We start from the raw sequence: 26,500 nt of genomic DNA, 5'->3' as shown, positions 1-26,500 counted from the left end.
ATGAATACTAATATAGTATTATTCATACTATGATTATAGTTTACATAGATATGCACATACTATTTTATATTGTATTGCTATTATTTATCTTTTAAAATATAATGTATTATTTTATTCTATAATATTGTATAGAATTTGTACTATTTTAATAATGTGTAATTCATTCTTTTTTATTAACGTTTTTATTCACTTTTATATAGATGGCCTACTGCTGTACATTATTGTTTGCTATTGTTTACTGTCAACTCTCTCTTCAAGAGGTAAGATCTGGAGCAACTCTTAACACTTCACAACGTACATGGAAAGAGGATTCCAGCTCTACTTGTGATAAAGGAGATACAATTATTGATAATACAGCTCTTTTTGTACTATAAAATATTCAGCTTCCTTTTATACTGGAGTTTTTCATGCCGTAAAATTATAATAAGTTCATAAATATAAGTTCATAATACAGTTTTTTTTTTATCCGAGACAGTTGCATCTGTTTATATATATATATATATATATATATATATATATATATATATATATATATATATATATATAGTTAAATATACAATGCAAATATCGTCAACTATAATTGTGACTAGTCGAAACGGTTATAGGTATCTCTAATTACCATTATATATATACACGGATACATGACGCATATTTTAGAGATATCCACAACATCATTAGAGATATCTTCATTAAGTTTTGACTAGTCAAAATACATTTACAGAGATCTCGAATTTCTAATTTTCATTCTGACTAGTCAAATTATAATTATCACTCGTCAAAATATAATTAGAAATATATTTAAATATATTTATAGATAGTAAGAATAAAGGTTGAAATGCTAAAAAGGCTTGCCATAGGCGGCCGCATTTACGTTAACCGTGGCAGGCGCATTTAGCTGTGACGGGTATCAATTTTACCCCTGCAGCCAGTATGTCAAAAACTTATACAACGTCCACACTTATTTGTATAATGTTATTACCGGGACTAAACCGAAAAGTGAATGAATGAATGAATCTCTGATATTAAGCAGTGGGTTAACATAACACTTCACCTTTGAAACCCTGAAAAATAATGACGATTACCTACATCACAACCATCTTGGATCACCTTGGGAACCCGCGTTCTAATAATGACGTTACAGAACGCGGGGTTCACAGGCGCACACACACACACAGTTTTCAGTAGTAATCTTCCAATTAGTTCAAGAACAAAAAGTATTTACAGCTGTTAGATCGAGTTTGTGAAAGAAGCTCAGTGCGAGAATTATCGAGATTTATCAGCTTTGCTATTTTGAATTTCCATATTTACTTGTTGTTGAAACTAACAGAAATGGAGTACATTTGGAAAATGATTGTTTTTTTTAAGGGGGAAACAAGCAATTGTTTCCGCCCTGAGGCAGAAAACACCAGCTCAGGTGAGTTTACTATGACAAGACTCTTCATTTCTCCAGTTCTAATTTAATAAATGTGGTCCTTAAAATACAGTTATACACAAAATACACAAAACCTGCAGTGGTAATTGTCTAGTACTGTGTTGTATTTGTCGTGTAGTTTTGTTGTATGTAATATTCCTGTAATGAACTGTATAACTTTCATATATCTCTGGTATTTACCACAGTATTTTGTGTACTGTAATATTCTCCAGGTAAAATGTGGTATTTCACATTTTTGTAGTATTTACCACAGGACGTTTTGTATTGTATGTAATATTCCTGTTGTATTCTTGTGGCAATGAGTTGATATATTGCCTCATGAAAACAACAGAAAAATCACATGCATAACTGTAAATTGTTGTGATACTCCACTAAAGAAAGTATGTCACAGATAATCACTTGTCATTGTCATCTAGGAACATTTTAATACCATAAAGAATATAAAATCTATTTATGTTGCGAAAATTGAATAAAAGGTTTATTGTATTTAATCCACTTTAGGAAGCAGAGACAGAAAAAGAAAAGTCGATGAAGCTTTCCAGGATGACGAAAATCAGGAGGGCTTGATGCCGGCAAAACGCCATAAACCAGCACAGTTCCCTGATGACAGTGATGAACCCAGCACCAGCTCAGGTCGGTTTGGGTTTATGCGACCGTTCAATTACACAAATGTGTAAAATGCCTACAAACAACCTCAGTGTCTGGAAAAAACTCTGTCACAGAGAACATTTTAATACAATAAAGATGATAAAATCTATTTATGTTATGAACATTTCATGAATAACAAATTTTGTATATAATCCACTTTAGGAGGCACAAAAAGAAAACTCCAGGTGACTTTTCAGGATGATCAGGAGGACTTGATGCCGGCAAAACGCCGTAAACCATCACAGTTCCCTGATGACAATGAAGAACCCAGCACCAGCTCAGGTCAGTTTACTTCCACAAGAACACACTTTTCTACAGCTTTGTTAAAGAGATATACTTCACCAAAATTTTTTATTCTGTCATCATTTACTCACACTTTACTTGTTCTAAGCCTTTTTTATTTTCTTTTTTTCTGTCAACCAAAATAGATGATATTTTGAAGAAAGCTGGAAACCTGTCTTCATTGAATTCCATAGTATTTGTTTTCCTGTCTGGGTTGAGGGGGGCTGGTGTTTGTGGGAGTGGAGATTGGCGGGAGTCTGATAATAATTATTAAAAAAAAAAAAACTAATTACATATGCAGTGTAAAACTAGCACTCAAAAAGCATAAATCTGGTAAAAATTGGTAAAACAACAGGCAATATATATCAACTTAAGGGGAGAAAGCCGGTAGTTCGATATGAAATCAGACATTGAGGAACCCCCATATAGCCAAAATGGCCTGATCCTCATTTCATAATTTACCTCTTTTAATATTCAGCTGAGAGATTGGTAGTTGCAAAGTTTTGACTATTTAGGGTCACCCTATACCGAGTAGTAATGAATGAATGCAGATTACCAAAATAAGTGATCATCTATAATTAACCCTTCCATATTTTGATCCACTTTAGGATGCAGAGGCAGAAAAAGAAAAGCCAAGGAAGCTTTTCAGGATGATGAAGATCAGGAGGACTTGATGCCGGCAAAACGCTATAAACCAGCACAGTTCCCTGATGACAGTGAAGAACCCAGCACCAGCTCAGGTCAGTTTACCATGACAAGACCCTTCATTTCTCCAATTCTACTATGATCAATTTGGTCCTTAAAATACAGATTGTAAAGTCGAACACTATCACATGACTGTTGTTAATTATTGTGATTCAGAAAGAGTGCCATGGGTAATAATTTAAAGCCATCTCTCACAAAAATATCCTGTGGTATTCCATATGATCAATAGAAGAACAAAAAACTGGAGTGGTAATTGTGTAGTACTGTGCTGTTCTTGTGTAAGGTATTGTTGCATGTAATATTTCTGTAATGTTCTTACAGTAATTAGTAGTATTGCTTTAATATGTTTGTAATTTTTACAACAATACTTTGTGTACTGTAGTAGTGTCCATTTTAATGTGGTAATAATTTAACATTTTTGTAGATTTTACCACAGGGTTTTGTTGTACTGTATGTTATATTCCTGGAATTTTGTGGTAATAAATTGATATTAGCACATGAAAACAACAGAAAAATCACATGCATAACTCTAAATTGTTGTGATACTCCACTACAGAAAGTGCTGTGGTGATCCTGCCATATTTTGCTCAGCTTATTTGTTCTGTGGTAAATTAATTTTGTTCAGCAGGACAGTAGGATCAGTAAAGCCCCACTGAAGCCCAAGTTAAAGTTTAAATTGGGTTTATGCGACCGTTCAATTACACAAATGTGTAAAATGCCTACAAACAACCACAGTGTCTAAAAAATCCTTTTGTCTGGAAAAAACTCTGTCACAGAGAACATTTGAATACAATAAAGATGATAAAATCTATTTATGTTATGAACATTTTATGAAAACCAAATTTTGTATCTAATCCACTTTAGGAGGCAGAAAAAGAAAACTCCAGGTGACTTTTCAGGATGATCAGGAGGACTTGATGCCGGCAAAACGCCGTAAACCATCACAGTTCCCTGATGACAGTGATGAACCCAGCTCAGGTCAGTTTACTACCACAAGAACACACTTTTCTACAGCTTCGTTAAACCAAAAAAAGATGATATTTTGAAGAAAGCTGGAAACCTGTCTTCATTAAATTCCATAGTATTTTTTTCCTGTCGGGGTTGAGGAGGGCTGGTGTTTGTGGGAGTGGAGATTGGCGGGAGTCTGATAATAATCATTAAAAAAAAAAGACATATGGAGTGCAAAACTAGCACTCAAAAAAGCATAAATCTGGCAAAAATTGGTAAAACAACAGGCAATATATATTAACTTAAGGGGAGAAAGCCGGTAGTTCGATGTGAAATCAGACATTGAGGAACCCTCATATAGCCAAAATGGCCTGATCCTCATTTCATAATTTACCTCTGTTAATATTCAACTGAGAGATTGGTCGTTGCAAAGTTTTGACTATTTAGGGTCATCCTATACCAAGTAGTAATGAATGAATGAAGATTACTAAAATAAGTGATCATCTGTAATTAACCCTTCCATATTTTGATCCACTTTAGGATGCAGAGGCAGAAAAAGAAAAGCCAAGAAAGCTTTTCAGGATGATGAAGATCAGGAGGACTTGATGCCGGCAAAACGCCATAAACCAGCACAGTTCCCTGATGACAGTGAAGAACCCAGCACCAGCTCAGGTCAGTTTACCATGACAAGACCCTTCATTTCTCCAATCCTACTATGATAAATTTGGTCCTTAAAATACAGTTTGTTAAGTTGAGCAATATCACATGACTGTCGTTACCATCGCCATCTCTCACAAAAATATCCTGTGGTATTCCATATGATAAAACAGAAAAACAAAAAAACTGGAGTGGTTATTGTGTAGTACTGTGCTGTTTTTGTGTAAGGTATTGTTGCATGTAATATTTCTGTAATGTTCTTACAGTAATTAATAGTATTGCTTTAATATGTTTGTAATTTTTACAACAATATTTTGTGTACTGTAGTAGTGTCTAGGTTAATGTGGTAATAATTTAACATTTTTGTAGCTTTTACCACAGGGTTTTGTTGTACTGTATGTAATATTCCTGGATTCTTGTGGTAATGAGTTGATATTGCCACATGAAAACAACAGAAAAAGCTTAAATCTCTTTGAATGAACAAGCTCTTATCTAATTCATTTGATTATTTCTTCATTTAGTTTCAAACAACTAGAATAAATCATTTAACAGAACTAAACTCGTTCTATTCTTTTCCATAAGACACGTTTCTGTTTTGCAAATCCAACAAGTAGCTTGTTTCCTTTTTTTGAGTGTAATGAGTTAATATTGCCTCATGAAAACAACAGAAAAATCACATGCATAGCTCTAAATTGTTGTGATACTCCACTACAGAAAGTGCTGTGGTGATCCTGTCATATTTTGCTCAGCTTATTTGTTCTGTGGTAAATTTATTTTGTTCAGCAGGACAGTAGGATCAGAAAAGCCCCACTAAATCCCAACTTAAAGTGTTAAATTGGGTTTATGCGAAATGTGTAAAATACTTAAAAGCAATTACAGTGTCTAAAAAATTATTTTGTCTGTAGAAACTCTGTCTCAGATATAATCACTTGTTAATTGTTTTTAAAGAAAATCTTAATACAATAAAGATTATAAAATCTATTTATGTTAACAAAATTTTATATAAAAAAAAAATTATTGTATCTAATCCACTTTAGGAGGCAGAAAAAGAAAACTCGAGGTGACTTTTCAGGATGATCAGGAGGACTTGATGCCGGCAAAACGTTGTGAACCAACACAGTTCCCTGATGACAATGAAGAACCCAGCACCAGCTCAGGTCAGTTTACTTCCACCAGAACACACTTTTCTACAGCTTTGTTAAAGAGATATACTTCACCAAAAATGAAAGTTCTGTCATCATTTAGTCACGCTTTACTTGTTCCAAACCTTTTGTATTTTCTTTTTTCTGTCAACCAAAATAGATGATATTTTGAAGAAAGCTGGAAACCTGTCTTCATTGAATTCCATAGTATTTGTTTTCCTGCTGTGGAAGTCAATGATTAGAGGGTTTCAGCTTTCTTCAAAATATATTCTTTTAGTAATAATACTCTCATAAAGGTTCGACACCACTTGAGGAGGAGTAAATTGTGAGTAAAACATGACATGCAGAAAAACATAAATCTGGTAGAAGTTGGTGTAAAAACAGGCTATATATCAACTTAAGGGGAGAAAACCAGTCGTTCGATGTGAAATCAGACATTGAGGAACCCCCATATTGCCAAATGGCCTGATCCTCGTTTCGTAATTTTCCTCTGCAAATATACTGAGAGATTGGTAGTTGCTAAGCTGCGACTATTCGGGGTCACCCTATACCGAGTAGTAATATGAATGCAGATTACCAAAATAAGTGATCATCTATAACTAATAGGGATGTAATGGTATTGTAAATACCGTCATACCGCAATATAAATTTTTCCGATATTACCGTAGTCGCATGACTCGGTAAAACTATAGGTCTTCTGAGAAAATTTGCTCAGGCGAATGAAGCGAACGGGAGGTACCGGAAACTACAATTCCCATCAGCCCAGGCTTGGCCATAATCCCTTGCGGTCTGTTGTCGCTACAGATCCAGTAATGCGGAAATGGAGTGTGCTGCTAGAAGCGGGGATGAAAAAGAGCTGGGTGTTGTCGCCGCGCGCGTACTGAATAGTGGTGTTGTCGCGCGAGTTCTTATCAGCTGTGTTGTCGCGCGAGTTCTTATCAGCTGTGTTGTCGCGCTCATGGTTTGTCCTCTCAAGTGGGGGAAAGACAATGCACAACGTTACCCACTGCTGTCAACCTGGGCCAAGTCATATCTCTCTGTCCCAGAAACCTCAGTCCCAAATGAGAGGGTTTTTTTCTGTTGTAGGGGACATTGTAAATACCCAGAGATACCAGCTTTTACCAGATTATAGTTATATGATAATTTTCCTTAAAACCCATCTCTATCTAAGTGAGTGAGTGATTAAATGTTGAATGTGATGAGTTTTCAACAATACTAAATTGAAACTTAATTTTTTTTACATGGTTTAATATTTTTTTGTTATTAAAATTGAAGTTCCTGTTTCAAAGCTTACAGATAGATGGCTAATTTGTATGTCATTGACACTTTTGGCACTTTTTTGGAGTATTTTCATAAGTTTTGTTTTTTCCTGTAAATGATTCAATAAATACCGTACCATGACATTCATACCGAGGTATTACCGTACCGTGAAATTCTGATACCGTTACATCCCTAATAACTAACCCTTCCATATTTTGATCCACTTTAGGATGCAGAGGCAGAAAAAGAAAAGCCAAGAAAGCTTTTCAGGATGATGATGATCAGGAGGACTTGATGCCGGCAACACGCCGCAAACCAACACAGTTCCCTGATGACAGTGAAGAACCCAGCACCAGCTCAGGTCAGTTTACTACCACAAGAGCACACTTTTCTTCAGCTTCGTTAAAGAGAAATACTGTTCTGTGGTAAATTTAGTTTGTTCAGCAGGACAGCAGGATCACTAAAGCCCATTTTTGTTAGAGATATATCATGAATAGGAATGTTAAATTGGGATTTGCAACCATTCGATGACACAACTATATAAAATGCATAGAAGCAACCACAATGTCTTTTGGTTTGAAGAAACTGTTACATATTATAATCACTTGTCGTTGTTTTCTAAGAAAATGTTAATTAAGTATAAAACATCAAATCTATTTATAATTTGAAAATAAAACGTTTGTTGTATCTAATCCATTTTAGGACGCAGAGGCAGAAAAAGAAAAGCCAAGAAAGCTTTTCAGGATGATGATGATCAGGAGGACTTGATGCCGGCAACACGCCGCAAACCAACACAGTTCCCTGATGAAAGTGAAGAACCCAGCACCAGCTCAGGTCAGTTTACTACCACAAGAACACATTTGCATCCATTCAATGACACAACTATATACAACTAATATATAATACACAGAAGCAACCACAATGTCTTTTGGTTTGAAGAAACTCTGTTACAGATTATAATCACTTGTCATTGTTTTCTAAGAAAATGTTAATAAAACATAGAATATCACATTTATTTACATTATAAAAATTGAATAAAAAGTTTATTGTATTTAATCCACTTTAGGGGGCAGAGGCAGAAAAAGAAAAATGGAGGAAGCTTTTAAGGATGATGAAGATCAGGAGGACTTGATGCCGGCAACACAGCATAAACCAACACAGTTCCCTGATGGAAGTGATGAACCCAGCACCAGCTCAGGTCAGTTTACTTCCACAAAACACACTTTTCTTTAGCTCCACTTTCAGTAAAGAGATAGTTTTCTGTCTCATCACTGCTGACAATGAACTGAAAAGTTTCCGACAACTTTCAAATACATGTAACTGAGATAACCTTCAGGTTAGAGACTATTTCAATAAGAGCACAAGAGATTCAGAAAATATAGAACCAACATCAGTGTGGGTATTTGCAGAAACTTACAAAAAGAAGGTGAATAAGAAATTAGTATCAATAAACTATTCCTGTCTGACATCAGCAAAGAAACACTCAGCCATGTATATCAAATAGAAATGGGAAAAGGAAGCTAATGTAATTATAAGAAAAGAGGTATGGTTATCTATGTGGAAAACACAGATGATCACAATTAACCCAGATTCAAGGGAATTTATTTGGAAAAAATAAATATTTTCCAACTTGTAATAAAAAATGGTGAATGATGGAGAAAATGTGGAAATGCAATGGCTGATCATTTTCACATAGTTTAATATTGTAATATTATTCACACATTTTGGCAAGATCTGAAAATAGAGATAAAAACAATAATGGGATTGAATCTGGAATGTAATTTTAAAACTATGTACATGGAAAATAATCCTTCAAAATAACAAAAAATTATACATATCTCCTTATTACACTGCTAGTAGTGCTGTGCGTCATTTGTTTAACCCTTTAAGGTTACGTGCTGGCTGACTGACTGACAGGTGCGTGATGTGTGAGGCCAGCAAACACGATGTATAGCTGTTTCACTTTACTTCAGGACAAATTAATACCGCTCTGTAGGTCTTCAAAAATATTCCTAGCAAATGTAATAAATATTGGAGACATACTTGTTAAATAAATGCACTATATCGTTCTTCAGCATTGTTTATTTGAGAACGCACAAGAAGATCTGCACTTGAGCAGCAGATTTGAGGGGTTGTGCAAGAAGTTTTGTGCATGAGCAGAGGAAATCAGCGCGCAAGAAAAAAGATTGGCATGCTTGAAGGCTATTACATAAATGCGATCTCAAGTTGTAATACTGCGCTCACGACATTTGTCATTGTAATAACGCCACAGGTAGTTGGTAGATCTGTATAAAAAAGGCCTGCTTTCACAGCTGGAAAAAATCCTACAGGAAACACTGCTTAGGAATTTAAATAAGATTGTATCCAGTAAAGATATATATGAAGAGTCCAGATGCAAAACCCTCTAAACCCATCAGACCACTTTTTTTGTAATAAGCATTTTCTATCAAACACCTATAATTAGGTTCAAACGAGTCATTTTCTAGATAATGAAAAGGTTATTGGCTAGTAAATGAAATAACTTTTTTTTTTTCAAAAATGTCACTTTAGACAATTCTTTGGTTTTTAACAAGGTATATTTTCTTTTGCGTTAAAACCAGCTAAATCCACTTGTGCTTTTTATGCAAAACCCTGTAAATCCACAAATTGGGACAAAAAAGTATAATTTGTTGCAAAATCACTAAAGAAGCAATTAGAAATTATTTTACCAAACAATAAACACATACACAAACCTCCTAAAATTAAAAATACAGAAATCTGTCAAGTAAGTGGCAGTTCATTCCGCTGTGGTAACCCCTGATAAACCAGGGACTATAAGGAAATCTGTCAAGTAAGTGCATTAATCAATAACATTAAAATTGACATTACTTACATCTTAACATTATCATTTCTTAATTCTTATCATTATCTTAACTTCTTTCGTGAAACAATGTTGCCGTTTAATGTAAAGTAATTCAGATTCATTTAAAGTAGCGTCACTGCGTAAAAAACATGAATGCATGCTGCACTTCTGACTGTAAAGTGTGTTTTCTTTTTCTTATAATGCACAGCGTTTTGAGGCAAGGGACATTTTCATTTGCCATTCACTGACATTCAGACAGGCTCATGAACTTCATCAAACTCCATCTTTTAAAATCTAAATTAATAAAACAGTCTGCTCATAAAAGCCCGCGTATCAGAGCGCTGTTACATTGAAAACATGATTCGATTCACAGCTTCTGATTGGTTCTCGGGACATAGCGGGTTTTGCTGTCAAAGGCAAGTGGCGTTTAGAGGCTTTTGCAAACAAACTGTTATTTCTGAATGTGTGGATGCTGGGATTTAGATGAACATGTACTATGTGCCTAAAGCATTTGCTTTATGTCTTTAGCTCATTTTTGGCGGAAGTGACGTTAAGCGGCTTTTGCATCTGAGCCCTTCATATATAAAAAAAGAAATAGTTCAGCCAAAAGTGAAGATGCTGAAATTGTTTGTTGCCTATACACAGCTTGACACAAACAGATATGCTGATAATGAGACTGAAGCTATGAATGCACATGCCCTGATCTGCTCATCCACAGAATAGGCAAAGCATTATTGTAGACAAAGAATCAGGAGACTAAAATGTAGATAAAAAGATATAAAATAACCAGAATTCATTTATGTTATAAACCACTACTTTGAGCAATTCCTTCATTAGATCCAGAGTTCAGAGCCCATGCTTTCAGGCAAGTTGCATGGTGCAGCAGACCTGTCAGATTCTGCTTGTGTCAAGCTGTTTTCATTGATGAAATCAACACTGAGAATATAAATATTGTACAAGTAAAATAAGCCAAACGTATTGTGAGATTCTTGTTGGTTAACAAACACACACACACATACACACACACACACACACACACACACAAAAACAGTTTGAAGTGTTAGTTGTTGTTGAGTGATGTGACATGAACTATTGACACTCCCTGCTTCTTTTTTTGGTTAATCTTTTACCATTTGAAAGTGCCTTCACATTATTAATAGTTGAAAATATTATAAAATATAACAGATATTGTGAAAGATTAAATCCCTGCTGCCTAGATGCTTGTCTGACAGTCACAGATCATGGAGAGTGAAACTTAAATGTCAAGGAGGGTGAATTTGTTCAAGCATGTCAAAATATTTACCAAAAACATTTTTATTTTCAGTTACAGCATTAATTACATGAACGCATGCTATATACCGACTGAGGGGGAGAAAACCAGTGGTTCGATGTGAAATCAGACATTGCGGAACCCCTTAATAGCCAAAATGGCCTGATCCTCATTTCATAATTTACCTCTGCAAATATTCGACTGAGAGATTGGTAGTTGCGAAGTTACTGAGTAGTAATGAATGAATGCAGATTACCAAAATAAGTGATCATCTTTAAATAACTTCCATATTTTGATCCATTTTAGGATGCAGAGGCAGAAAAAGAAAAGCCAAGAAAGCTTTTCAGAATGATGAAAATCAGGAGGACTTGATGCCGGCAAAACGCCATAAACCAACACAGTTCCCTGATGACAGTGAAGAACCCAGCACCAGCTCTGGTCAGTTTACTACCACAAGAACACACTTTTCTTCAGCTTCGTTAAAGAGATATACTTTATTTGTGGTAAATTTATTTTGTTCAGCAGGAAAAAGAAAAATGGAGGAAGCTTTTAAGGATGATGAAGATCAGGAGGACTTGATGCCGGCAACACAGCATAAACCAACACAGTTCCCTGATGAAAGTGAAGAACCCAGCACCAGCTCAGGTCAGTTTACTTCCACAAAACACACTTTTCTTTAGCTCCACTTTCAATAAAGAGACAGTTTTCTGTCTCATCACTGCTGACAATGAACTGAAAAGTTTCCAACAACTTTCAAATACATGTAACTGAGATAACCTTCAGGTTAGAGACTATTTCAATAAGAGCACAAGAGATTTAGAAAATATAGAACCAACATCAGTGTGGGTATTTGCAGAAACTTACAAAAACAAGGTGAATAAGAAATTAGTATGTATATGAATAGAAATTGAAAAAGGAAGCTATATACTTCACCAAAAATTCTGTCATCATTTTCTCACACTTAACTTGTTCCAAACCAGTCGGTGCCAATAGCCTAGTGGTTAAGTGTGCCGTCATATAGCACCATGGTGCTCATGGCGACCCGAGTTCGATAACTGACTCGAGGACCTATGCTGACCCTTCCCCTCTCTCTGGTCCTAATACTTTCCTGTCTGTCCTCCACTATTCTATCCCAGTAAAAGGTGAAAAAAACATAATTATATACTTGTTCCAAACCTTTATGATTTTCTTTTTTTTCTGTCAACCAAAAATGATGATATTTTAAAGAAAGCTGGAAATCTGTCTTCATTGAATTCCATAGTGTTTGTTTTCCTGCTGTGGAAGTCATTGGTTAGAGAGTTTCAGCTTTCTTCAAAATATATTCTTTTGAGTTTACCAGAAAAAGTAAACATAAAGGTTTAGAACCACCTGAGTGAGAGTAAATTGTGAATAAAATTTATTTTTGGTGCTTAAAATTCCACTTTGTAAAGTAAAGAGTGAAGTGTTTTAATCAAATGACAAAGAACCAAACAAAATTAGTAAATAAAAATAAATAACTAAGTAGTAGTTCTGACCCTGAATCAGGATTAACATAGTCAAATGTTAATTTACCAATCTTATCTGTATTCGACTGATAGTCAGATCATGTGGTTTGGGGCTAGGGTTGGGGGGGGGGGGGGGGGGGGGGGGCTGATGTTTGTGGGAGTGGAAATTGGCGGGGGTCTAATAATAATAATAAAAAAAATAAATAATCACATATGGAGTGCAAAACTGACACTCAAAGCATAAATCTGGTAAAAATCTTAACACGCTTTTTAAAATCATGAATGCTGGGGGATTCTTTCACTTCATTTGGGAGACAATTCCAAACCTATGGAGCATAGAGCCTAAAATAGTCCTGCCAGATCGCATCAGGAATACAGAGTGAAATTCTAAAAGTCCAGCGCTAGAAGAGCGTATAGCAAACGGTTTGGATTATATTTTAATAAGCAGTCACTAAAGGGGTGAAAACCAGTAGTTCGATGTGAAATCATGTGGAACCCCCATATAGCCAAAATAGCCTGATCCTCATTTCGTAATTTACCTCTGCAAATATTCAGCTGAGAGATTGGTCGTTGCGAAGCTAATCAGGTTCACCCTGTACTGAGTAGTAATATGAATGAACGCAGTAGATCTGCGCAATTAATCATAAAAAGATTGCGATCTTGATTCGACCCCCTAGACGATCTTAATCCAGCATTTCTACGATTCTGTCAATCATATTTTCAAGTTCAGGAGAGAAGCAATGATGGCCGCACAAGTCTTCACATTGTTTTACAAACGTTATTCAGCAACGTGGACACCTCCAAACGGTGTTAAAAGTCACATGCTGTATTTATAAGATACAATTCAACTCAAAATGTCATTTCTTTCTTCATGTAATGTATTTGCAACTGCAAAATCACTTGTGACGTGAGCTGACCGTCAGCTGTTACCAAAGGAAGGGAGGGAATGTGGGCGCACGCCTCTGAGTGAAGTTTACTTAGTGAACAGAACCTGCATAAGCTGTAAATAACAGGTAATAAAGTTGTAAATAACAGTTTGTGGCACAGAGTGATCGTTTGGAAGTCGCGCGGGCAGTGAACCGCTCTTAGTAGTGAAAATGAAACCGAAAGCGTGCACAGGGTTGCCAGCCCAAACAGTATCCAAAACCAGCCAAATTGAAAAAATACCCACCCAGTCTTCTGTATTCACGAAAATGACGTCAGTGACAGATTTTAAGCAGAAAACGACAGATTGTAAGCATATGTCTGACACAATAATTCAACATCAGAACTATCATCAGCATTGATGACCAGGACAAATCTAAAGTCTGTTCAAGTCCACCATTCCAAGTCTATACAAAATTAAGCATTTTAACTTACAGTACAGATACACAAAGCCTATTGCTGTTTTACCACATGTTTGAGAATGACAATAATCATAGCCCACTCATATTAACCTTTATTTTACATCTACAGACTCGTGAGAAAATCCTGATCTTTATTTTAGGCAAAAAAAAAAATTTCGATTCTCATTTTAGCCAGAATTGTGCAGCTCTAGAATGCAGATTACCAAAATAAGTGATCATCTGTAATTAACCCTTCCATATTTTCCACTTTAGGACGCAGAGGCAGAAAAAGAAAAGTCGAGGAAGCTTTTCAGGATGATGAAAATCAGGAGGACTTGATGCTGCCACCTCAGTTCCCTGATGAAAGGGATGAACCCAGCCCCAGCTCAGGTCAGTTTACAATGACAAGACCCTTCATTTCTCCAATTCTACTATGATCAATTTGGTCCTTAAAATACAGATTGTTAAGTTGAGGCAGTATCACATGACTGTCGTTGCTGATTGTGATTCAGAAAGAGTGCCATGTGTAATAATTTAAAGCCATCTCTCACAAAAATATCCTGTGGTATTCCATATGATAAATAGAAGAACAAAAAACTGGAGTGGTAATTGTGTAGTACTGTGTTGTTTTTGTGTAAGGTATTGTTGCATGTAATATTTCTGTAATGTTCTTGCAGTAATTATTAGTATTGCTTTAATGTGTTTTTAATATTTACAACAATACTTTGTGTACTGTAATATTCTCCAGGTAATATGTGGTATTAAATTCACATTTTTGTAGGTTTTACCACTGGGTTTTGTTGTACTGTATGTAATATTCTTGTGGTAATAAGTTAAAGTTTAAAGTTTAAAATACTTTTGTTTGAAGAAACGGTAACAGATTCTAATCACTTGTTCAAATAAAATAAAAATTAGAATATGAAATGTATTTATATTATAAAAATGATGAAACTTTTTATATATTTAATCCACTTTAGTTGAAGAAGCTTCTCAGGTGGATGAAGATCAGGAGGACTTGATGCCGGCAGCAAGCAGTGAACCATCACAGTTTCCTGATGAAATTGAAGAACCCGGCACCAGCTCAGGTCAGTTTACTTTGATAAAAACAATGTTGGTGTGTTTACATGGAGCCTTTAAATTGGTTTAAAAGTTTAATCCGAATGATAAATGCTTCATATAAACACCTCAATGGAATAAACATGGTCAAACCAAATGAAATTGTAATCAGTTTGAAAGGGTGGTATAAACCTTGCCATATTTGAGTTTTGTTGGATATATTCAGGAAGCATGTTTTCTTTGAGCTGATCCAATTAAAAGTTCAGTTCGTATATCTGAATGTTTTTGTTTTTGTAGTTTTGTATTAAATAACAAAATTGTGTTCATGTGTAGGAATATTAAAAACTGTGTGTATGGAATTCATCATGATGTGGAATTAGATCAAATCAGTGACATGATAATTGTAAACAAAACCATGAGACCTGTGAAGGTTTAGACCCCTAATAAATAATATCTGTAGCTTAATGTGTGTTTAAGTCATGTAAGTGGAAGTGGGTGGGGTCAGGGGTGAACGCGATTCAAGGAATGTTTATGCTGAAGAATGGAGGTGCTGGAATGGTGTAATAAAAACAAGCTAAAGCTATAAATGATGGGTCCTGTTCATCTCACAATAATAAACCTTTGTTCATTGTAATCCCCTTAAGGAAGCAGAGAAGGAAATGCTGAGCAACATTTTCTGGATGATGACGATGATGATCCATATTTTTGTAGAAGAGACACCGGCCCAGGTCAGTCTTCTATCGCAAGACCTCACATTTCTCCTGTAATTTCTGTAACATGGTATCATGTTTCTCCTGAAAAATCTCCAGTAAATTCTGTATAGTTTTGAATAGTGGTGGGCAGAGCGAGGATTCATGAAAAACTGAAACAGTCAAAGCAAATGTGTCTCTACAGTGAAATCTGTTGGTCTGAAACCGCTTTGACAGAGAAGCAGCTGAGGAAATATAATATGTCGTGTAAAACATTCATTCCATCAAGTGATTGGATTGTGGATAATGTTCACATCTGGAATGCAGTTGTCATGAGTTTGAATCCAGGGCAAAGCATGTAATAAACATTTAAAATATGTGGTTTCATAGTTTTGTTCTTGTAATGTGTTCGGTCTGACATCTGAATAAACTCTTTGTAAATAAATGCAAAGTTTAAGAGAAAGAGTAGGAAGGTCCACAAGCCAGGATTTGAACTCAGAGCATCTGCAATGTGCTGTAGTTACAGTACATGTTGCCGCACTGCCCACTAGGCTGTGTGCGATTGTGTGGATTTTCAGTCAATCAAATGCAGATTTAGAAAGGATGTCAAGTCTCGGATCACCGAATGTATGTGACACTTGTGTTTTAGATCAGTGTTTCAATGGTGCTGAGCAAAGGTTAATCACGGTTAATCACGTCTAAATAAAAGTTTGTTTTGACATAATATATGTGCGTGTGTTATATAATATATATGTAGTGTTGGGGATAACGCATTACAAGTAACGTGAGTTACCTAATAATCTTACTTTTCTAAGTAATGAGTAAAGTATTCAGTAAAAATTTTGAGTTACTATTTGAAAAAATGTAAAGCGAGTTACTTCTTAGTTTAATTAATTCACTTTTTAAATAATAAATTGCTGAATTCAAATTAATGTTAAATGAGAATTTTCTCTCAGCAGAAACAGACAAAAACCAACAATGGAGAGTCTTACATTTCAGTGATGGAAATATTCTCATTATTCCCAAAACATGGAAGACAAGGAAAAGGGGCTTATAGTCTCAGTGCTCATTTAACTTCACTAATAAGACAAAAAGTAGGAAAGCATCAGACACATTGCTTTTAGCGTTCATTAATCTGTAAATACAGCATGTATAACTCTGGGGACAGAAAGTTCTTAGAACATAATATTATCCTACATTAGTATTGATATTTGATGTGTTTTTTAAAGGAGTGGTCCAGAATGTAATTTTAAGGCTTGGTTGTGTTAATAAGATGCACAGCAATGTGTGCTCATGTTTCACTTGAAGGAAATCATCTTATTTTTTCATAAATCTCACTTTGATTCTAAACAGCTTCTCTGCTAACATGAAAACAACTGATATATTTCCTAGTTCCTCTGAAAGGCCCGCCCTCAAGTGACTCTGATTGGTCATCGTCATAATGTGCTGCGATTCGCGGATCGGCTCCACGTCACACCCGTACAAGCACGCACTTTTCTGCTGTTTAAACAGTCAGTCAACTTCCTGCCTGCTCTCTAAAATAAAATCTGACAAGTGTCTGTAACAAGTAAAAATGGGGTGCAGCTCCTTTGAGAGACCTTGCCTTTGTGTGTGTCTATGTGTGTGTGTTTGTGTGTGTGTGAATGTGTGAACTTTCTGTAACAAGCGCATGTGCGCGAGACTTTCTTTTTCTCTGATGCTTGGATTAAGTTATTTTCTGTAAGATATCTTGAAAGAAGAATAGAGCACAAGATGTGGGATGTGACCTGTGTGAGCCTTGATTTATTTTTTGCTGCTTCACGAGAGTTAGGAGAGGTATCCTGTGTTTTTAACTAAACGTGTCACACGATGTCTTTCACATAAATCCGGAATATGCAGGTGTATGTAATATAAATCATCTACATATCTTTTGCGACTTCATTATCTGAGATGTAAAACGCATGGAAAAGCTGCCAAAAGAGTCAATGCAAAGTCTCGTACACACATAGAGAGACACGAACGTGCTGGTGAAGTGTGTGTGTGTGGGTGTTTATAGCAGTTTGACTAATAAATATGAATTTGTAGCTAAATCTATGTAAATCGTTTGCATGCATGTGTCTATATATATAATAAATATACTATGATTAATCGTGATCAATTTTTTCCCAGCACTAGTTTTGAAACATCTGCGCTTCGGCATCTGGAGGCCAAAATGTCAGTTTTGGCATTTTTAAGTTTTATATTTTTGTCAGTAAGCAAACACAGTTTTATAGCACGCTGAACCTCAACAGAAATATATTCTCCTACTATCACAGTAAGACAAAAACAGAAATGAGCAATCCTGGTAAACTGTCATAATCCTTTTGTTTGATTTTCAGGATCTCCTCTTGACAAATATGAGCTTGGAAGGAAGCTAGGAAAGGGAATCTATGGCACTGTCTACGTGGCAACACGCAAATCTGATGGAAAAAAGGTAAGTCACTTTTGCTGCACATGTTGTTTACTTAATTTTTTCTTCTTGTAAAGAGAGTGGTGTGCATATGGACGCATGTCCATGTTGGATTATACACATGTATTATTGGATTTATTATGATTGTTTTTTTCATTGCTTTGGGGAAAAAATATTAATATTTTGTTTCTTTTGCAGGTTGCCCTGAAATTCGTTTATATGCCGAACTGTTACATAAATCGGAAAGTAAGTAAACACAACACAAAGAATATATCTGAATATGTGTTGAATCTATATTAAACACATTATATTATACAGTTATAATTGTGCAGATACATTATACAGTTCACATGCTCTAACCTTTTTCTAATATTTTTCTCTAGCCTGGACGTGTCTTTTACCCGACTTCGGAGGCCAGAATAATGCTTGAACTGAAGAAGCCTTCCTTATGTCCCCACATCATAGAGTTGTATGACTTTTTTGAAGTGGAGGAATATGATGTTTTGGTCATGGAGTACATGCAGCCGAGTATGACCTTGACTGCATTCTTCAGGAGAAACAATGGTCCCTTGACTGAAAGTGTAGCGCGACACTTGATCCTGCAGATCCTAATTGCATTAGAACACTGCCTGGAGCATGGCATTGACCATAGAGCAATCTATGAAGAAAACATCCTGGTGAATCCAAAGACCCTTCAAGTCAAGTTGATTGGTTTTGGCTGCAGTGATTACATTCGGGGCCACTTAAAACCGCACGCTGGTAAGATGCTTTTCTCTTCACCTCTCCTGCTGAAACCTCTGGTATTGCTGGTCACCGGCAGTTCTAGATTTTACAATTCATGCTGGCTGTTATGCTGGAGAATTTGCACTGATTGTTTTTAGTTTTTTAATGCTGCTTATTAAAATCCCAGCTTATTGATCTCCTACTTTTACATTGACCACTTGTAATGAAATAGTTTTGATGGCTTAATTATTATAAATTGCTGTTCTACTCTTCTAACTCACAAATCTGTTGCTTACAGGATTTGACCAAATCTACTGCAAATGTATGTGGCATTCTCGTCTAGTAGAAGTTGGTGGCTTGAGAAATGTACATGTTGCTCTACAAGAAACTGTTGAGTGTGTGGCAAGACTCCTGGCAAGGATGGTGAATGGATATTGGCCCCTTCGCTCTATGGTTGAGTATCCAAGATTTCACCCCAGTGTATCCAAAGGTGAGACAATAACTCAAGATAAAGTGCTGTTCAGATATAATTGGACAGTGTTGTCAAGACTGTAAAAATGTGAAATTAAGTCTAACTTCATATACAGTTTTCATGTTAGGCATGTGAGAACATACAGGATTAATCAATTCTCTCCGTTTCTATAGAATGCAGAGATCTTCTGAAAATGTGCTTCGGTTTTAATGTTGACGATGGACCCACTTTGGAGGATATTATTGATCATAAGTGGTTCAGCAAAAAGATAGACACCTGATGGACAGAAACCACTGGCACACTCTGGTAGGCTTATTGACACTTCTGGTGGCACATCTGCAGGGCTTGATCGTGGATATGGTGCAGGTCCAAGTAGGTCACCAGGCAGATGTTTAGACAGCCAATAGGATCAATGCAGAGATTCGTCTATACCTTTAATTAAATGACACAACATCTGATGCACAGAAGCCATTGCGCCTGTTAATATGCTTGGCGACTGGTGTCAGTGGATAGCGGCATGTGCCACTGGAGCTTGTGATGTGCGCTGATGCGTTGCGTCCTGTGTCACTGAGATTGTCGCAGTACATGTTGCTGTGTGACTCCTCTAGTGGTGACTGACAGCTACTGCTGCTGCTGCTGACGATGCTGACTGCTGACTGAGCATGAAGTAGGTTGTGTAACACACACATTTAACAACAGAACAATATTTCATTATTAATATAAAAACCACCAAAAATAATATTTATTACAATGCAGAGTTTGTTTATACAACATACTGGGCTTAGAAATATTATTATTATTACTGCACTGTAATGCTAAAACAGCGTAAGATAATTTGTTTAAAGAAAAAATCTGAAAATAATGTAAAATATGTAGTTTGGTTTAATTAAAAATCACCAAGTTAGAGATTTTACTTAAGTGTTTTATTATTTTGTCGTTCACTAAACATACTGTAATGTAATTGTGCTAATGTCAGCAACACTGCTTATAAAAATGAAATATAATGCAAAAAGATAGAAAATATAATTATAAAAACTTATATAAATTATATTAGAATTATAAAAATTCTGTAAATTAAAATGATCATTTCTAAGGTGTAATTTGAAGATTTGAGAATGCACAAAAATTATAAAAAAACATATTTGAAAATAATTTTGATTGAAGCAAAAACAAAAAATAAATGTGTAATTTTTGAATGTTTAGTTTTCATTTAGTTCATTTCACAAAGTAGAAAGTGCAAAAACATCAATTTGCATGAGAAGTGCAGTTTTATACAAAAGTTTAACATGAATAACTAGTTGCTTTCTTTTAGTTAATTATCCACTGGAAAAAGTAAAGTGAGGAATTACTGGAATAGATGTACGTGATACAAAATCCTAAATAAATGACCTAATACATTTAAAGGGACATGAAACTAATTTTAAAATACAGAAGCCTAATATTGTTGTACAAATGAACACTGCAATGTACGTCGACATCACTTTGCATTTTCACCGTCACACATGACAAAAATGAATATTATTAATATTGTCATAATTGAACTTTATCACATAATTCACTTTTTTGAAACCACTAAAAAATAGTTTTGTTGTCATCTGGTGTGACACCCTTATTTATTGTTTATTATTATATTAATTATATATGGTCATTATATAACTAATGCATTAACTAGTGTGTTCAATAATGTATTAATAATTAACTCTAGTGTTTAGTTTACATGTGAGATTTAGTATTGCTGATTAGATTAATTAGATTAATTAGCATTAATGTATGTGTAGGTAAACGTTATGTAATTATAAAGAATGAATGTGAAGTGGTGCATTAGAAGACGAGTAAGTTAACATTAACAAATAATATGTAGTGTTGAATAATAGTCATTTCTCAGCATCAGTTCGTGTTACATCATGTATTAAATAGCAGATTAATATATGTTTAGTTAACATTAACAACGATTAAGTGTTGCATAACTGATGTGTTGTTCACTGGTAATTCATGTTACCTAATGCAGTAACTAACATTAACTCATACTCCCTTATTGTAAAGTGTTCCCAAGACATTTATTATTGAAAATTAGTTATTCAAACTATGTTTTATATGCTTTTAAAATATTCTTCAACTTAGAAACACGTGTACATATAAATATATAATATATAGTTTATAATATTATAATATTTAGATGAAATTTATATAAATATATTATTAAAAGAATTACAATTTCACAGGAGGGCTAATCATTTAGATAGTTTATAATAATTTGAATACTATATGATTATTATTTTGTTATATATTATATCATTTTGATCTGTAGTTAATATAATTGTCATACAATATCGTAATTATATTTAATATTAATATAATATGAAATATTGTTCTGTCGTTGAGTGTGTGTGTTACACAACCTACTTCATGCTAGAGATCTGCAAATTTGAATCCCGCTCCCGCCAGGTTTTAGCCCGAACCCGACCGCTCCCGCTTATATTCAGCATTTTTTGTCCCGCTGCCTGCCCTGCCCCATTTTCTACCCGCCGCGCCCGATCCCGCTCAAAGAGGGGGTGGGATGAGAACAAAACCGAAAACCACCCAGCTATACAGAGTCCAGACAGCCTATTACAAGCTGTCTGTATAAACACACAACACAAGCATACACACACACACACACACACACACACAAGCACGAAGCACACACACACACAGGCAAAGCTCTCTCATTTATGCGCACACACACACTTCTCATACGCACACACACATACACACACACAGCAACAACGAAAAACATAGCATAACGCTGTCTCATTCATACACGTACATATGCATGCTCGCTCGCTTGCTCGCGTGGGTTTGGCGCTATATTTCGGCCCGCTCCCGTCCAAAATACAACCAGTTATCGACCGCTTCCGCGCTTTATTCGAAAATGTATTCCCGCGCCGCAGAAATCTGACCTCTGCAGACCTCTACTTCATGCTCAGTCAGCAGTCAGCATCGTCAGCAGCAGCAGCAGGAGCTGTCAGTCACCACTAGAGGAGCCACACAGCGACATGTACTGCGACAATCTCAGTGACACAGGACGCAACGCATCAGCGCACGTCACAAGCTCCAGTGGCACATGCCGCTATCCACTGACACCAGTCGCCAAGCATATTAACAGGCGCAATGGCTTCTGTGCATCAGATGTTGTGTCATTTAATTAAAGGTATAGACGAATCTCTGCATTGATCCTGTTGGCTGTCTAAACATCTGCCTGGTGACCTACTTGGAACTGCACCATATCCACGATCAAGCCCTCCAGATGTGCCACCAGAAGTGTCAATAAGCCTACCGTCCATGATGGATGCTCATACTCATCAAACCCTCCATCATCCAGACTACAGCTTCACCCATTTGTATTCATCTGAAGTGAATGTAACTGAAACTGCTTTAATGATGATGTTTGTATTAAACTGAAGTGAATAAAACTGAACTTAATTGGTTTTGATTTAAGTAGAACTACAGCAGCATTTGACCTCCACTCTCCTAAAATTGATTTCATTCTCGATTCTTCATCTATGTTAGCTGCTTTGTCACAGTCTACATTTTAAAAGTGCTCTAGAATTTATAATGTCTTGACTTTGTTCTCAGTATCTGTTCCTGCACCACACAGCTCTTAGATAATCAGCTTCACAGATGAGAGCTTTATGCATGAACTGTGTGACTGACGGTAATGTGCAATATTGCTATGGGTTAGCTAGCTAGCAAGGTCAGCTGTGATCTTTTAAGTTGTAACAATAACACTATGAATGCTAGTATTATAATGTTGATTAGTCATGTGTTAAAGGCATTTGCATTATGGATAATATCTAGATTTAATGGCAATACTACTTTTGAATACAGGAAACAGTGTATTAGCGAGCACCACCATGTTCTATGGTAAGTGAAAGAAGAAAAGGTCAGAACTGGCTCTTCCTGCAGTAAAATGAGGGTGAGATGGGTTTTAGTGACCATGAGAATGATGCAGATTGAACATTTGATAAAAGCGGTGATTGAGACAGTTCAAGTAAGTTAGCTCTAGACAGGCGTAGTATATAGTATAATATATGTGTAATTCTTCAACTACGGGCACTTCAAGGTCCTTTGATCATATATTCAAATATATATATATATATATATATATATATATATATATATATATATATATATATATATATATATATATATATATATAAATTTTGTTCAAATTCCTCTTACTTTGTCAAACTAATAATAAAACCTACTTAAAAAAATACTAGCTTTTTATTATATATTTTCATATTATTCAACCTCCTTTTAGGTTTCAAAATGACTGTTTTCACCTTGTCGCACACCCAGTGTTTTAAACTTCAACAATGAAAATAACATATAAAATATTATTTATCTGGTATCTATTAATGTATCTTAATGAAGCACTAGTGAAATCATTTAAATATATTATAGTTATTAATGTGAGACTATTATCATTATTACTTTTTTATACAATATATCAGTGTCATTTCCACCACAACACTGTAATGTCGCTTTAAAAAGTTTGTGTGAGATTATTTAGGTGGTTTCTATGAAAATGAATAGTGCCATATGAGAACATCTTCAAGATGGAAGGAATTTACATTTTTATCAACAACACTTGAAGAAAAATGAAGGTACTGCTTGATAAGGAAATACATTTATTCTACATCATTTCCAAACATGCTGAACAAAATGAAGGTAAATAAGAGTGTTTTGTATACATGAAAGGCTAGTATCAACTCAAAGCTAATCTGTGAAGCTATTTTTCATTTTTTCACAATAAACTGTTGAAACGTCATTTTTACTACTGTCATTTCCATCACCACACACATTTAAAAAAAATATTTAAAAAGTTCTTATCACATATTAAAAGTGTATTCACAATGTATAAGTTCATGCTCTATTTAATATACAAATTCAGTTTATTTGTTTTCTAATAATCTCTTAACCAAATTAATATTCAATTTTAGAGTGTGACAGGTGTACAATTGGAGGAGCAAGGGGAGGGATGGGAGGGTCAGACCAGGGAGGATCAGAAGAAAACGTCCAGGGGGGGTTCAGGTGCCCCGGCAGGAAACCAGGTTGTAGCCGGAGGGTTCGTCCCGAGTAGCGAAGAGGCACAACAGGGAGGAGCGGGAGGGATGACCCAGGGACAATCCAACAGGAGATACAAGGCAGGAGGTCTGTGGGGAGCCAGCTGTATGAGAGGCAACTGGACTGGATTCGGCTGAGCTGGAAGCAACTGGACAGGAGCTGGCGGGGCTGGAGGCAACTGGACTAGAGCGGGCGGGGCTGGAGGCGGCTGGACTGGAGCCGGCGGGGCTGGAGGCGGCTGAACTGGAGCCGGGGGGGCTGGAGGCGGCTGGACTGGGGCCGGCGGGGCTGGGACCGGCAGAGCTGGGAGCCGGGCTGGGGTCGGCAGAGCAAGGAGCCGGGCTGGAGTCGACAGAGCAAGGAGCCGGGCTGGGGCCGGCAGGGCAAGACGTCTGGGAGGTACTGGCAGGGCAAGACGTCTGGGAGGTACTGGCAGGGCAAGACGTCTGGATGGCGTTGGTAAGGCGAGGAGCCGGACTGGGGCCAGCAGGGCAAGGAGCCGGGCTGGGGCCGGCAGGGCAAGGAGTCTGGGCGGCACCGGTAAAGCAAGGAGGCAGACTGCAACCGGCACTGAAGTGCGCACTGGCGGGCGCTCTGGGGCTAGAGCCGACACTGGCGGGCGCTCTGGGGCTGGAGCCGACACTGGGGATTTACAAAGTTCAAGAAGTCTGTCCAGAGGCTCAGAAAAAGCAGGTCTTGGAATAGCCCGACGCTTCAGTTGGGCTTCTCTCCTCCCTCCTGAAGATAAATTAGCAGGACCCGAAAACAGACCTTTCTGTTGATCACCACTCAGGCCTTCCTCCTGAGGGTTTTCCTGCTTCAGGGCGATCGAGAGAGGAGAGCCAGATATTAAAAGTGCGTGCTCCATAAAGAAATAGAGACTCCACTCCTCCTCAAATGGTGGCATTTTGGATCGCACAGGTTCTAAAAGTCCTCCCCGAAAGAACATCATTAGCAGTAAATCGCTAAAAGTGCTCCTTGGGGCCAGATCCAAAAATTCTTTAATGTAACGCTCGACGGAGCGGTTACCTTGTTTTATACTTACAATAAAATCATCTGCTGGATCCATTTTTTGAGTTCGTCGTTCTGTCAAGGTACGTTGAAGGGACGGAGACAAAAGGTGTAGGATCCAATAGCAATTTAATGATGAAAACGTGCGGTAACAGAAAATTCAAAAATATCCAAAGTAACAAAGTAGCAAACAAACAAAGAAAACAAGATACTATGACAGAACTGGAATAAGGCTCAGGAACTACGACAGGATACAAAACAAATCTTAGGAACAACATACCAAACAAGACGAACAACAAACTGACAAACAATGGGTGAATGGTGTAAAAATAGTCCATGAAATTAAGAGGAAACGGAGACAGCTGTGAATCATAAATCAGTGTAAGTGAGTTCCGGATGTGTGCGCGAGGTATGTATGAACTTGAAGTCTTTAGGGACTGTAGTTCGCTCTCAGAGTGAGTGGCGAACTACAGTGCCCTGTAGTGGCTATTTTCTCTCAGTGGTCAAGAAACAAAGTCTTACCCGGGATGTCTTTTACAAGTTTTATTCTTTATAAAGATGATCACAGTCATACAGCAACAACAGTTTCTGCAGAGTGAGATACTGAAGTCAAGTGTGTTCACCCTTTTATCTGGTTTGTACTGCTTACGAGGTCAACTCCCAATAAGGCCTCATCTACAATTACGTCAGGCGTCTTCTGCTGTTCGTGCGATATGCTCATAACAACCACACATCCTTCTTAGGATAATGAAAAAGCTTTCACCTAAAGAAATATAGTTATCTATAAAAATGTACACATAGGTTTTATGATGAACATATGGAGAACACAGATACACACACATGTAATAATGAGTCTTAGACAAGTTTCTAACATATAAAGCTCATCTAAATATGAATTTTCATTACAATTCCTCTCTTTTTATCATTCATTGATAACTCATCATCAAATTCATTTTTTCACCTTTTCTAAAATCACACTAGTTATAAATCACATTCTGATTATATTGATCATGCTGA

General features: G+C 36.4%; 1 protein-coding gene across 13 annotated transcripts; it reads left to right on the top strand.

Moving 5' to 3' along the window:
* Window positions 1-1,084: 1,084 nt before the first annotated feature.
* Window positions 1,085-22,820, top strand: LOC110439824 (uncharacterized). 13 transcript variants are annotated; one of them, XR_012406221.1, is made up of 21 exons: window positions 1,090-1,414; window positions 1,934-2,065; window positions 2,243-2,362; window positions 2,971-3,102; window positions 3,932-4,045; window positions 4,556-4,687; window positions 5,710-5,829; window positions 7,304-7,435; window positions 7,777-7,908; window positions 8,141-8,272; window positions 11,493-11,624; window positions 11,712-11,831; window positions 14,269-14,385; window positions 14,973-15,080; window positions 15,696-15,779; window positions 18,098-18,192; window positions 18,367-18,414; window positions 18,552-18,927; window positions 19,190-19,381; window positions 19,537-19,862; window positions 22,509-22,820. XR_012406221.1 is itself a non-coding variant. In XM_073951285.1 (20 exons), exons 1-20 carry the CDS (start codon window positions 1,330-1,332, stop codon window positions 19,641-19,643), a joined length of 2,610 nt encoding a protein of 869 aa, XP_073807386.1. In that variant the 5' UTR covers window positions 1,090-1,329; the 3' UTR covers window positions 19,644-20,126. The 13 variants fall into 13 exon arrangements, 9 of the variants coding, with proteins under 9 accessions (XP_073807388.1, XP_073807387.1, XP_073807391.1 ...); XR_012406218.1 differs by having other exon boundaries at window positions 11,709-11,831; window positions 19,537-19,836; window positions 22,490-22,820; XR_012406219.1 differs by having other exon boundaries at window positions 11,709-11,831.
* The last annotated feature ends 3,680 nt before the right edge of the window (window positions 22,821-26,500 follow it).

Source organism: Danio rerio, chromosome 5, assembly GCF_049306965.1.
Source record: "Danio rerio strain Tuebingen ecotype United States chromosome 5, GRCz12tu, whole genome shotgun sequence".
In the NCBI taxonomy this organism is placed as follows: Eukaryota; Metazoa; Chordata; class Actinopteri; order Cypriniformes; family Danionidae; genus Danio; species Danio rerio.
This window is presented reverse-complemented; position numbering and strand designations above follow the sequence as displayed.